Raw genomic sequence first — 15,152 nt, forward strand, 5'->3', positions numbered from 1 at the left:
TCTTAAATTTCGCATTGAAGATGACTGAAATAAATAGTTTCCGTGCTTGAAGGAGTACACTCTTAGCCATCTAGAAATCTCTAGCTTCTCATAACTCAGAAATGCTTATACTCTGAAGGGTCCTGTATGTGTTTGATGTAACTGGAACCTTAACTACTGAAAGGTAAATAAGTTCAATTGAGAAGAACATAAAATTGTACAGGCTTGCCATTTAGTTTGATGTAATGTTTGATGTTAGCTATTTATTATCTATTACATTTTCTTAATAATAGAAAAATAGGCACTTAAACATTTTAACTACTGTTAAATATATTTTGGATAGTTATGTAATTCTGGCACAACAAATACAGTACCATTTATTATTCCATTTGATTTGATTTTTTGTATAGCTAAAATTATTATAATAAACATTTTTATTCAAGTCCATCTCTTGAGTCTAAGCAAAGGTTTTTGGGAAAGTACTGAAGTTTGTTAGGTTTATAAGAAGAAAGTTGTAGAGGAATGCATACATAAACTTAGGACATAGTATTTTGTTTTAGACTTCTTTATACCTGAATAGCTTAGCTAATTTGCTAAATTTTTTGAAACTCTTGATTCCTGAAATGGGAGATTAGGTTTTGTAGAATGATATGAAATTTTTACTATAAATGTAAATTTACAGTTCCCTTTATTGTGAAAATAAATTGCTTTCCTTTGCATGTTGTTTATCATAGTAACTCCTTCCCCTTTTTTTCTAACAAAAGTTATTGAATAGTTATTTTGTACTTTATTTAAGTAGCATATTACTTAAATATGTTGTCTATGAAATATCCTCTTTGCTTTCCTAGTTATAAATTCCTCAACTTTTTATGTTTTAAATCAGTAAGGGTAACTTATACATTGAGAATGTGACAGATTGGTTTGGAGAAAGTATTATTTTTTTAACTTAAAAAAAGGAACACAAAATGAGGAATATAATCCTTTCTATAAAATATATACAGCTTTGTTATTTGTTGTTAAATTTTCATCTTGTTATTCCAACTGATGCAAAATTCATTTTGAAAAACACTGAAATAATACAGATCTTTCTTCATTGTCAGCAGGATGAGATTGTCTGAAACGAAGAATAGGTATGGTAGTTTTCTTAGATTTTGTACCTCATAGGTGGCAAAGACACTATCAAAACATTTGTTAATAAGCTTTAAAATGTACTTAGGAGGTACTTTTGCAACCCAAATGCACTGAAAGTGGCAGGTAAATTTTTGAGAAAATTTGTATTTTAGAAAATAACATAAAATTCTGAGTATGGTTTTTATTTGCTATAGATTATGTTAGCATGTTGCAAACATTAGAAATTGTTTCTAGAATCTACCTTAACTTGGAGAGTGATGAGATACACAAATCGTATAGAATTAAGCTTAGTGTGGCCTAGTAGAATTCATTAGATTTTAAGTTTTTTTAAAACAATCATAATGTATTAGATTCAATTCAGTCTTAATTATATGTATCTTATTAAATATTTTAAAACTAATAGGCAAGTGATTATTATTAAAGTTCAAAATTGAAAATGTTAATATTAGTTTTGAAAACATGGCTATACACATAAATTTATTCCTATGGTCTTAACATTTCTATCTTCAGTGTGTTCTAAATGATATTTGTTTTGTTTGTTAATTTTGTTTTGGTATTTTATTTTTCCTAAAACATTTATTTCAGGTTTAGATTGTCTTTTTCATAAACATTAATTCAGTAATCTTGTCAGCTAAGGATAGAATTAACAGTGTTACAGTTGAAATATATAGTAGTTTACTGGTTTTTTGTTTTCTGAAAAAGGTGTTTTTTAATATTATTTAGATACACCATAAATCTGTTTACCCTGCAGGTGTGATGAATGCAGACTGTGCTACCATTTTGGTTGTTTGGATCCTCCTTTGAAAAAATCTCCTAAACAAACAGGCTATGGATGGATATGTCAGGAGTGTGATTCTTCATCTTCTAAGGTAAGGGGGGAAAACCTATAAGAAAAAGTCTTGTTTCTGTTTATTTTGATAGCTTTTCTACATCTCACCATCAGCTTCCTCAGTTTAAAAATAATTGGTATATGAAGGACCAACATTTTAATCTGATGCACTTTAAGAAAATACTGCTTTGGTGATTTTATTGCCCTTAAAGAGTAAAGAACTCTACTGAAGTATATAAATTTTCTCTATGAAATATTTTAGCTGTGCTGTGTAGCATGTTAAATAGTTATCTAGTAACCAAAACTTGTCATCGTCTGCTATTTACCACCCCTAGGGAATAACCAATAAAACCCAATTTGATTTTATAGATGACCCATCTTAATATATAATCAATATATTATGAATTTTTATAATGTGTGTTCTTTGAGAAAACTAGTTTTTATATACTAAAATTTTCTATGATAATTATTTTAGATAAGTAGAAAGGATGAAATACCTAATAAATTTGTTTCATAGTTTATCTCTGAAAATAAACTATTGAAATTATATCTTTTGAATATCAGTATTATAACCTTAGACTTCTCTGGTAGCTCAAACCTTTCATTGTGGTGATCAGCGTTTTAAGATAACTATGTGTTTTATTTAAAATGTGTGAGTGAATAGCTGGACTCCTGATGCTTTGACTCACTTGACAGATACATTGAATAGATTTGAACTAAGACAATACAATTAGGTTAAACAAATTATTCTTCTTTTAAATAGACAGCAAAGCTGACTGTCTATTGTAATATGAACTTCAAGCCATCTTTCCTAAATGCCACTTCAGTGCATTTGTTTTTCTTAGGGTGAATTAAAATTGACCCTGAATTACTGTCTGATTATGGAATCAAAAATGCTTATTTTGTCAGTTAAAATGATTTGCTCAAGCTTACCACAGATACCATCTGTAAAAGTTTTGTATTAAAAATTACAGAAAAGCATTTGACTATAGGGAAAAAAACTCTTTATTGTTTTCTCAAACAATGAAATTTATTAAAATTTTATATATTGTATATAATGATTATTAAAATAGAATATTATGCATTTTATTTACTTAATCAAGCTTTTTTACTCAAGATTTTAAACTGTATGATATCAAGAATAATTTTCCAACTATTAAGACCCATGTTTAAGATGGAGCATATTTAATATCAAAATATTTTATTACATAATTTAAAAATGCCTTCTAGAAATTATATTTAAATGAAAAAATAATAGTGTAATGTAGATTTTAAATAATCATCTTATGGGACTGGGACTCTTTGTGATGTAATTTTTCTAAGTGTGTTTTTTGTTTGGGATTTTCTTCTACCCTCAAAAAGCAATTAGGAAAGCAATTTTTGAAAAAACATTTATGGCATTTTATGAATAAATCTTTTTCTATACATTCTTTTAAAAATGTTTTATGCTACCCTAATTATATAGCATTGTATTAAATCCAGAGTGCCTTTGTTAAGTTATGTAGTAACTTTATTAATGAACATTGGAAATGCAAGGGGATGTATTTCGCATATGTTAGGAATATATAAAACGAATATTTTGTAAATGCAGTAGGCGCATGCCAGTAGCCATTGAGTTGTTCCCATATTTTGTTTTTCGCTCTGTTTGAGAGAATAAGGTCTTTGAACTCTGAATGGAAATCTATTAGTAAGATACATTGTTAGAAAAGTTGCATTGTACTTGCTGTACTCTGACCTGTGATTGAATGAATACCAGATGTAAACAGCCAGCATTTTCAAACTTTCATCTAAATATGGTATCTCACTGCTGAATGTCACAGCAGTTTACTATGAGAATTACAGCAGTGAAATGGATTTATATTTTTATCATATCAAGATGAATATTATATACTTTTTTCCTGTGAAAAATTAAGCCATATAATAGTTAAGCTGAAAGTTGTATTAACGTTTGTTGCTCAGTCGTGTCTAACTCTATTGGAATCTCATGGACTTTAGCCTCTGTCCATGGAATTCTCCTACCAAGAATACTGGAATGGGTTGCCATACCCTTCTCCAGGGGATCTACCCAACCCAGGGATGGAACCAGCATCTCTCAGGTCTCCTGCACTGGCAGGAAGGTTCTTTACCACTAGTACCTCCAGGGAAGCTTAATTCTTTCCTTTGGATACTTGTGTTAAATCAACTCTGTTTTGCTCACTTTGAAAACTTTCATTCCTGACCAGCAGGTAGTAAATTTCTGTTTACATTTTCTCTTGTAAGGTGTTGACTATTATTGGGTTCCAAGAAGAAAACATTGATAATGTCAGGTTTACAATTCAGTAAATTGCTGCAGAAACGCTTAAATTAAGAAAGCAGTATATTAACATCTGTCAAGAAATTAGTATCATTTGGGAGCCTAAAAGAAATCCAGAATAAAAGTTAATACGTTTTGTTTGTCCTTTATTATCCTCTGTTGGCTTTGGTGGAATGATATTTTTTCGGTAATACTAGGTATATTTGCCATGTTCATATATTATAATGATATTAAAAGCTAAGGTAGAAATAGTTATTGCCAGGAGAAAGGAATCAGTTGCAATAAATTTAGGTGGAGGCAAGTGAATATAAAATTGTTAATAGCCATAAATATGTATATATGATAGTCAGGATTATTAATCCAAGAAGTCTTAACTTTATTATAAACATTTGACTCCAGTGTAATAAATTATTGTATAAGGTATGGGTGTGTAGTTGAAAATGTGCTTGAAAATGCATTGTGCTTTAAACATTATTTAACTGTTAAAACATTATCTCTAAATTTTGCGTACTAGTAGAAGCTCTAAAATACTGCCATTCATACTCTGAGCAGCGTAATGTATTTATATATGACTTTGTCTTTGAAGTGATGGGTTTTCTTTTTCCATAAGCTTTGTGAGAGCAAAAATCTTCTGTCACTAATCCTGCGTATTGCTTTTAATTTCACTTTCACAGAAATGAAATTTTGTAAACACAAAAGTCTAACAAGATTCAACATATCTCAACCCATGATATAAAGTTCTAGCTCATGAAAGATAAAATATACCTAAGTATATTAAATTAATAATAATATATAATTAATGATATTGATTTAATAACAATTTACCTAACAGAATGACTTTTTAACTGAGATATAATTGACTTACATTATGTTAGTTTCAGATAAACAACATAATGATTCAATATTTGTATATAAAATTATTTTTATTCTATCCAAACCCACAAAGTACAAGACTGTCTCTGCCTTATCAATCCTTCATATCTAGGTTACTGTTGCTGCTAAGTGGCTTCAGTCGTGTCCGACTCTTTGCGACCGCATGGACTATAACCTGCCAGGCTCCTCTGTCCATGGGATTCTCCAGGCAAGAATACTGAGTAGGGTGCGATTTCCTTCTCCAAGGGATCTTCCCGACCCAGGGATCACACCCCGGTTTCCCTCATTGCAGGCAGATTCCTTACTGTCTGCCACCAGGGAAGCCCATAGGTAATCACTAGGTTTCATGAAAAATGACCAGCTACATGAGCTCAGATATAAATGTTACATGTAACACACGTAGAGAGACAAATCTATACACATACATACAAACACATGCACAAAACATTTTCTTCTACAGACTGTGCTTCAAAGATACTCAACTAAGGCAGTAGCTATCCAAGACAATGTGACGTGTTTGTATTCAGTGGGGCTAGTTCATTCCTACCGATCACCAGCATTAGGTTTTTCCCGTTGTGCTTTGCTATGTTGTGAAAATACTGTTGCCATTGAATGCTGTATGCCTGGAAAGTCAATGCATTTTGTTCTTACTCCTCTACCTCACCCATCTTTCATTTTTTCTTCCATCCTTACTTTCATCCATTCTCCCTAGCCAAATACCTGGATTCATCTTCAGGTTTTCTTCATCCTGTCCCAAATAGACAGTCAGTCACTTGCTTGTACAAGGACTAGCTTATACATTTGCTAGTCACAGAATCTTGTATAGGTGTTTCCTTAAATATATCGCCAGTTTTTCTTTGTTCCTTTTCTCTACTGTTATTGCTTTTATTCTTAAATTTGTTGATGTGGTATTCACATGGATTGATTTGCAGATATTGAAAAATCCTTGCATCCTCGGGATAAATCCTACTTGATCATGGTATACGGTGTATGATCCTTTTAATGTATTGTTGCATTTGGTTTGCTAGTATTTTGTTGAGGAGTTTTGCATCTATGTTCATCAGTGATATTGGTCTGTAATTTTTTTGTGTGTGTGATATCTCTGTCCAGTTTTGGTATCAGGGTAATGATGGCCTCCTAGAATGAGTTTGGGAGTGTTCCTTCCTCTGCAATTTTCTGAAAGAGTTTCAGAAGGATAGGTTAATTCTTATTGAAACGTTTGATAGAATTCATCCATGAAGCCATCGGGTCTATGACTTGTCTGTTGGCAGTTTTTTAATGGCAATTTCAATATCAGTATTTATGATGGGCCTGTTCATATTTTTGTTTTCTGTTTCTTCCTGGTTTAGTCTTAGGAGATTGTACCTTTATGAGAATTTGTCCATTTCTGCTAGGTTGTCCATTTTATTAGCATATAGTTGCTTACGGGTATCCATTGTAACTTCTTTTTCATTTCTAATTGTATTTATTTGAGCCCTCTCCCTCTTATTCCACGTTAATATAGGGCACAATTAACTAGTCTCTCTTTTTTAGGGTATACTTGATATAGATCTCAACAACTGCTCTGTGCTAAAACACCCCAAATGAGGATATTTTGATTTGGTTAAATGGACATGAATAAAATCCTTTTGAAAGAATATTTATAGAAGTGATATATATTCACAAGTGCCACTGAGGATTTAAATACGTCATATATTTTACAGTGACTGTGCCAGTTATGATTCTAGCTTTTCATCCCTGTTCATGCTGTGTTTTCTGAAAAGCCAAAGGGTATACATGACAGATCATTACCTGAACACTACAAAATGAGCTGTCTTAGCTTGCGACTTCCATTTGCTTCACTCTTCTTTCATCTTTCTGGTACTCTTTTTAGTGGTAATGAGTTGAATTCATATGCATGAAAATCTCATCTAAATCCATATGGAAGATTTTCTGGAACTACAAATTCATGACACACTAGCTCAGGCAAGTGCAGTACTTATTGATAATCATTTGTGTTAGAAATCCCTGAGTAGGGAAGTATGCTTTTTTATAATTTTTGTTTCATTTTCATTTTCCTTTTTTTTTTTTTTTGCATTGAGCAGGTAGAATTATATAACTGAAATTCTTGTGTCAAAATGACATATTGAATATTTATTAGCAAATAAAATAGTCATTGTGAATTTTGATTCTTTTAAGAACTGCACAGAACAATCTCTCCAAGGAGTATCTTGCCACAATACATTAAACAAGCACATTTAATTGAACCTGGTGATATTGGAAATTGAATGTCTGAGCTTTATGTATTATGAAGATTTATGAAAAATATAAAATTAAAATGAGTTATCCTTTAAAGTTCTTCTAAATTTGAATTGTATAACTGACCCATAAAAGAGGACTTTTTAATATTTTTACTATTCATTTGACCTCTGGGATTTTATTTGGCATTAGGTTAGATTTTTAAGTTTCTAAATTTAGCATGGTTGACAGAGAAGTCATTTTTGGGTAAAACTTATACCACTTAACCATCTTAATTCAGTATTCATCTTCTGAATTCTTCTTCTCTAGAACTTGTATGATGTTAGTGGTTATAACAATATGTTTTATCAAACTTTCCTGAGTTTTGATTTTCCTTTTTATTGATACGCTTACGTAAAGTCTAGAGAAAAGTTGTTTACGTAGTATCCTAAATTAGAATCCCATAGAACAAATCTGGTAGTTTGTAGACTTACTAAAAGTCTGAGAATTAAAACTGGTGTGGTTATCCTTCATGATAGCTAGAGTTAAATATTTTAACTTCAGATTTCCTCTTTGCTAGATTTCCACACACTTCAGTAGATCTTGTACCCTAACCTAGGCTAAATTCAGGCAGTTGCTGGTTGGCAGGCATAATTGTATAAATGTCTTTTAAGTCTTAATTTAGAGTGCTCTAGATAATATTTTTATCAAGTACTTTGAGACTAATAGCAGTGTTTTGTGATTTCGATAAAAAGTAATAACCATTAACAATTCTAACTATAGTTGGTAAAAGTGAAAGTGAAAGGTGTTCAGTCAGTCATCTCCGACTATTTACTACCCCCTGAGCCTTAGCCTGCCAGATTCCTCTCTCCATGGAATTTTCCAGGCAAGAATACTGGAATGGGTAGCCAATGCCTTCTCCAGGGGATCTTCCAGATCCAGGGATCAAACCCGGGTCTCCTGCATTACAGGCAGATTCTTTACCATCTGAGCCACCAGGGCATTAACAATCTTTGTTTTGCTGAAAATTGTTACGTGGTAAAAATATTACCTGAAGAAAGGGTTCATAAGCGTGTCTAGGACAATCAGGTAAACTGCTTTTTGAGCCGGCAATAATGATCAATAAAAAGTTCAGTTCAGTTCAGTCGCTCAGTCGTGTCCGACTCTTTGCGACTCCATGAATCGCAGCACGCCAGGCCTCCCTGTCCATCACTAACTCCCGGAGTTCACTCAGACTCACGTCCATTGAGTCAGTGATGCCATCCAGCCATCTCATCCTCTGTCATCCCCTTCTCCTCCTGCCCCCAATCCCTCCCAGCATCAGAGTCTTTTCCAATGAGTCAACTCTTCGCACGAGGTGGCCAAAGTCCTGGAGTTTCAGCTTTAGCATCATTCCTTCCAAAGAAATCCCAGGGCTGATCTCCTTCAGAATGGATTGGTTGGATTATTAATAACTATTTACAATGTTTGTGACCTTCAGCATGTTGCTTCACTTAATGTGAGTTTCAGGATGCTCATTTGTGAAAAGTTTAATGGCATTATTTAAAATTTACTTTATCAAGGTGTATGTGGTCAGTAAATAACACATCTTCTCATTCTTAAAAGTAAGCAGTCATTTGAGCTGTGGAGAGAAAGGTTCAAAATCAGCAGTAATGTTCTGAGTTTTCAAATGTAAAATGTTTTTTTTTTTAAGTAATCTGAAGAGCAGTTTGCTGTGTTTTATATTTTATCTTTACACATTCCAAGTAAAAAATATTTCTTTTCTCAGAGTTCTACACTAAATAAAGTAAGGTTATATCTAAGTCATAACTGATACAGGCAAGAGTTCCCTTTTAGTAACCAAAGACATGTTTTGTTAATAGGTGAAGAAGTATCAAAGAAATTTCCCATAGACTGGAGGAATATTATTTCCATGTCAAGGTCATGAAACCTATAAACTTGAAACTGAGATGAAAGTAAAAAGTAAATAAAATTTAAAAGTAGCAAACTACTGAAGATAGTTGTAAGATAACTTATGAATTTACTTTATCAAGGTGTAAAAGACTCATCAAATCGCTTTTAGAGAAATAAAGAAAGTGAAAATGTTAGTCCCTCAGTCATGTCTGACTCTTTGCAATCCTATGGACTGTGGCTCATCAGGCTCCTCTGTCCATGGGATTATCCAGTCAAGAATACGGGAGTGGGTTGCCATTTCCTTCTCCACTGGATCTTCCTGACCCAGGGATCAAACCTGGATCTCTCAAATTGCAGGGAAATGCTTTACCATCTGAAGCATCAGGAACAGGCATATATCAGCAAACATACCCTTTTTTCATATAAATGTTGGAATACCTTTAAGGATGGAAATGTGGGGAGTTCTGGGCCAGCATTTTTACATTCCTTGTGGTACCTGGAAATTAAGGTTATTAACTTTTAGGGCAACTGTGTAAATATATTTAGAATTCCGTAAAATGATTATGTGCCTTCAATATGTCTCACAAACATTTGTGCCAAAAGAAAGCTTTCCATGAAGTAAATAAGTAAATTTGTACTCTTTCTCAGATGCTACTAATGCCTGTCTCTCAAAAAGGTAGAATTTAATACATGCTTTATATGTTTAAGTTAAAGGGCAGTGATTTATACGTGTAAATTCCTAAGAACCCTGTCTTAACACCTCATACCTTTCTCTCTCTGCCACCTGCTCCCCTGATTCTCAGTGGAAGAAACCATTAATAATATACATCCTTAATAGTATATAAATTTCTACATTTGTTTATCTTCATGTAACTTTAAAAGTAGAATATCTCTTCTGGGAATATCAGATATGCTCTTCTTAAAAAAAATTCTTGAACTTGTGATTTTGATATTTTGAGGTTTTCATCACTTGTCAATCTACCTAGCCCAGATTTCAGTGATTTCTCTTCAAAATATAGCCTACAAACACTGGCATTAGGGTCATCTAAAGCACTATTAGGGCTTCCCTGATAGCTCAGTTGGTAAAGAATCTGCCTGCAATGCAGGAGACCCTGGTTTGATTCCTGGGTCAGGAAAATCTGCTGGAGAAGAGAGAGATAGGCTACCCACTCCAGTATTCTTGGGCTTCTGCTGTGACTCAGCTGATGAAGAATCCACCTGCAATGTGGGAAATCTGGGTTGGATCCCTGGGTTGGGAAGATCCCCTGAAGAAGGGAACAGGCTACCCACTCCAGTCTTCTGGCCTGAAGAGTTCTGTGGACTGCATGGAGTCACAAAGAGTCAGACACGACTGAGTGACTTTCACTTTCAAAGTACTATTAAATAGGCAGTGTGGAAGGCCCATGCAGATCTGCTAAACCAATATTCCTAGAATGACGCCCAATAATCAGCATTATTATAAGCACCACAGGTGATCATTATACTTACTAATGTTTAAGAACCTCAGGTCAAAGAACCTTCTTTGACCCTAATTTCTTTTAAATTCCTTACACACAGTTTTGTCTCTGAAGTACTCACTTATTGTACCTACAGAATATCATTCATTCTCAGTCTTTATTCGTCTCTAATGGGACTTTCAACCTGACAAGCAGGTTCAAGGTAGACTGAGTCAGGTTCAGTACTGTAGTATCTCTGGTTTGCTAATATTCCCTTTCTTCTTTCCTCATTCTGGAATTGAGCTGCCTGATTCAAAGCCTTGTTTTAGAAATTTGATTCTCTATTCCTTGTTGCAAGAGGTTCTCAAATTAGATTTTGTCCTGAAGCCACTTTAGATTTTCATCATATAGAAACTCAGTTAATTTTTCGTTTACAAATAAACACTGCTAGTAATAGGAAAAGGAAAAGTGTTTGTTAAATGGGATCTGTTCTGATCTTTTTAATGAATAGGAGACTAAAGGTAATTATAAAATAAATCAATTAAGGATGTTTCCCTTATAAGGTATTAAAAGATGGACTATAATTCTTCAAGGCCATTTCTTTATAAAATTCAGTGAAGTAAGTGTCTATGTTTAGGGAGCATCCGCTTGACAACATAGATGATTTATCTGGTCCTGGCAGAATCTAACCTATTATAATTGGAGGGAAGTGAAGGAAGGGATCTAAAAGTGAAAAAAAAAAATTATTAGGCACTAAGCGTTGTGTTTTAGCTGAGTCAAATATTACTGCCTGATGTTTGTCATGAGCTGTAAAAGTCTGAAAGTCTGTACTGTAAAGAGAAACTAAAACCAACCACATACGATCTTTTTGCAAAGATAGTTTAAGAATATTTGGATTTGCACCATGTCAGCCACTTGATGTATAAGCTGGAAGATTTTGTATATTTTTTCAATGTTAGCGTAATTTTACAGTAAAAGATCTTATTCAGAAACAAATATCTTGTTTGTCGGTGGATCAAAACTGTTTATTATGCAGTTTAAACTCATGTGGGTTAGTTCTTTTGTTAATTCTTTTGTTGTTCTTTAACCAAAGAGTATGAAATTGTTACCTCATCTATAAAATGTTTAAAAATGTTTCATTTCTTCTTGACAGATAAAGATCCATCTATGAGGCTTTTTATTGCACTGTGTCTTGACCTGTGATCTAGCTCAGCCATCTACATTCTTTTGTGATTTCAGACTTCTATAGGTTATTTTAGCTAGCTTTAATAAATTGTTCTCTTTTTTCCTTTGGACCATATTCATATGCTAAATTTACACTCTGGTCAGCTAAGATGCAATCTATTTTAATGTTTTCTCTGAAGGTTTCTTAAAGGTTTATGTTGCAGTGTTATATTGTCACTGAAGTTAAGTTGGTTTTTTGTTAAATGTACCTTCGATAATGGCTACAAATGATTATCTGCTTCGCTGGTTTGAAAACTCTTTAAGGTATGCCTATAGAGGTTAAAAAATTTTAAGAATCACTTTGAAAAGTTCAAAATGCATCAGAGCATTTCTTTCAGTTCACTTTTGTGTTCATGAGGGACTCGACTATTTTTTCAACTTCTAAAGACAAAAATAGTATTCTAAAATTCTGTTTTTAAAATATAGATTAGCAGATATTTGTGATCTGGTTTCCGAAGCATAGATATACAGGATGTGTGTGTGTGTACATTAGTCGCTCAGCGGTGTCTGACTCTTTGTGACCCTACGGACTGTGTAGCCTGCCAGGCTCCTCTGTCCATGGAATTCTCCAGGCAAGAATACTGGAATGGGTTGCCATTTCCTTCTCCAGAGAGTTTTCCCAACCCAGGGATCGAACCTGAGTTTCCTGCGTTGCAGGCAGATACTTTACCATATGACCCACCAGGGAAGCCAATAAGATACATAGATTATAAGAGGATATATAGTAATATATAGAATATAATGTAGTCTAAAGCAAATCATGAACGTGAGATGTTTCAGCATTATTTTCTTATTTTAATGCAACAGTGTCAAGAAAAAAATTGTTACTTAAATAACTCAATTCAAACTTTATTCCAGGATCCAGTCATTAGTTTACTTACCATTAGTCAATTTATCTCCACTTCATGCCATTTTAGGATTATGAGTGAAGTGGATATTTTTAGAAAGTTTTCTTTTCTCTTTTAAAGAAGACAAAGTGATATATAATTTAGACATCTTCCAACCCTTTCCCTGTGACATTTAGTGACGATGTGGAAGCTTTACCCTGTTTACACCATAAATATTATATAAAATATAATCTTATTTTCCTTTTCTCTTTGACTGCTTCTTTTGAGTTCTGCTACTCATTATGTAATTTTTGCTATGAGATAAACTTTGTTTATTCATGACTGCCGTTCCCAAATCCGCCAGTTTTCTCTTTTTTCATAGTCTTTCACCTCTTGTTTTTCCCAGACTTAGTGAGAGCAGCATTTGGAAACATGACATTCTATATATTTATCAACTGTATTATGTTCCTTCATCAGTAAAAAGCTTCCCTAAGATAGAAACCTCCCTCAGTCAGTTTAGTTGCTCAGTTGTGTCCAGCTATTGCAAACCCTAAGGACTGCAGCACGCCAGGCTTCCCTGTCCATCACCAACTCCCGGAGCTTGCTCAAGCTCATGTCCATAGAATCAGTGATGCCATCCCACCATCTCATCGTCTGTCGTCCCCTTCTCCTCCTGCCTTCAATCTTTCCCAGCATCAGGGTCTTTTCCAATGAGCCCGTTCTTCACATCAGGTGGCCAAAGTATTGGCGCTTCAGCTTCAGCAACCTTCCAGTGAATATTCAGGACTTCCTTTAGAATTGACTAGTTTGATCTCCTTGTAATCCGAGGGACTCTCTACAGTCTTCTCCAATACCACAGCTCAAAAGCATCAATTCTTCAGTGCTCAGCTTTCTTTATAGTCCAACTCTCACATCTGTACATGACTACTGGAAAAACAATAGCTTCGACTAGATGGAGCTCTGTCAGCAAAGTAACATCTCTTGCTTTTTAATATGCTGTCCAGGTTGATCATAGCTTTTCTCCTAACGAGCAGGCGTCTCTTAATTTCATGGCTGCAGTCACCATCTGTAGTGATTTTGGAGCCCCCCAAAATAAAGTTTCTCACTGTTTCCATTGTTTCCCCATCTATTTCCCATGAAGTGATGGGACCGAATGCCATGATCTTCGTTTTCTGAATGTTGAGCTTTAAGCCAACTTTTTCACTCTCCTCTTTCACTTTCATCAAGAGGCTCTTTAGTTCTTCGCTTTCTGCCATAAGGGTGGTGTTATCTGCATATCTGAGATTATTGATTTTTCTCCCAACAATCTTGATTCCAGCTTGTGGTTCATCCAGCCCAGCATTTCTCATGATGTACTCTGCATATAATTAAATAAGCAGGGTGACAATATGCAGTCTTGACCTACTCCTTTCCCAATTTGCAGCCAGTCTATTGTTCCATGTCCAGTTCTAACTGTCGCTTCTTGACCTGCATACAGGTTTCTCAGGAGACAAGTCAGGTGGCCTGGTATTCCCATCTCTTTCAGAATTTTCCAGTTTGTTGTGATCCACACAGTCAAAGGCTTTGGTGTAGTCAATAAAGCAGAAGTAGATGTTTTTCTGGAACTCTCTTGCTTTTTGATGATCTAGCGCATTTTGGCAATTTGATCTCTGGTTCCTCTGCCTTTCCTAAATCCAACTTGAACATCTGGAAGTTCACTGTTCACATACTGTTGAGGCCTGAGTTGATGAATTTTGAGCATTACCTTGTTAGTATGTGATATGAGTGCTATTGTGCGGTAATTTGAACATTCTTTGGCATTGCCTTTCTTTGGGCTTGGAATGAAAACTGATCTTTTTCCAGTCCTGTGGCCACTGCTGAGTTTTCCTCTGTTCATTTCCAAGGCAAACCTTTCAATATCACAGTAATCTAAGTTAATGCTCCAACCAGTAATGCTGAAGAAGCTAACGTTGAATGATTCTATGAAGTCCTAGAAGACCTTCTAGAACAAACACCCTAAAAAGATGTCCTTTTCATTATAGGGGACTGGAATGCAAAAATAGGAAGTCAAGAGATAACTGGAGTAACAGGCAAATTTGGCCTTGGAGTACACAATGAAGCAGGGCAAAGGCTAACAGAATTTTGCCAAGAGAACGCACTGGTCTTAACAAACACCCTCTTCCAACAACACAAGAGAAGACTCTACACATGGACATCACCAGATGGTCAACACCAAAATCAGATTGATTATATTCTTTGGAGCCAAAGGTGGTGAAGCTCTATACAGTCAGCAAAAACAAGACCGGGAGCTGACTGTGGCTTAGATAATGAACTCCTTATTGCCAAATTCAAACTGAAATTGAAGAAAGTAGGGAAAACCGCTAGACCATTCAGGTATGACCTAAATCAAATCCCTTATGATTATACAGTTCAAGTGACAAATAGATTCATGGGATTAGATCTGATAGAGT

General features: G+C 34.4%; 1 protein-coding gene across 5 annotated transcripts in view; it reads left to right on the forward strand.

The window, feature by feature from the left end:
* Nucleotides 1-15,152, forward strand: part of PHF14 (PHD finger protein 14) — a 238,970-nt gene that overhangs the window by 139,474 nt on the left and 84,344 nt on the right. For all 5 annotated transcript variants that reach the window (XM_069586619.1, XM_069586621.1, XM_069586622.1 and 2 more), the window contains exon 17: nt 1,862-1,979. In XM_069586619.1, the coding sequence (XP_069442720.1) occupies nt 1,862-1,979 (118 nt within the window). The remainder of the gene's footprint in view (nt 1-1,861; nt 1,980-15,152) is intronic.

This window comes from Ovis canadensis, chromosome 4 (assembly GCF_042477335.2).
Source record: "Ovis canadensis isolate MfBH-ARS-UI-01 breed Bighorn chromosome 4, ARS-UI_OviCan_v2, whole genome shotgun sequence".
In the NCBI taxonomy this organism is placed as follows: domain Eukaryota; kingdom Metazoa; phylum Chordata; class Mammalia; order Artiodactyla; family Bovidae; genus Ovis; species Ovis canadensis.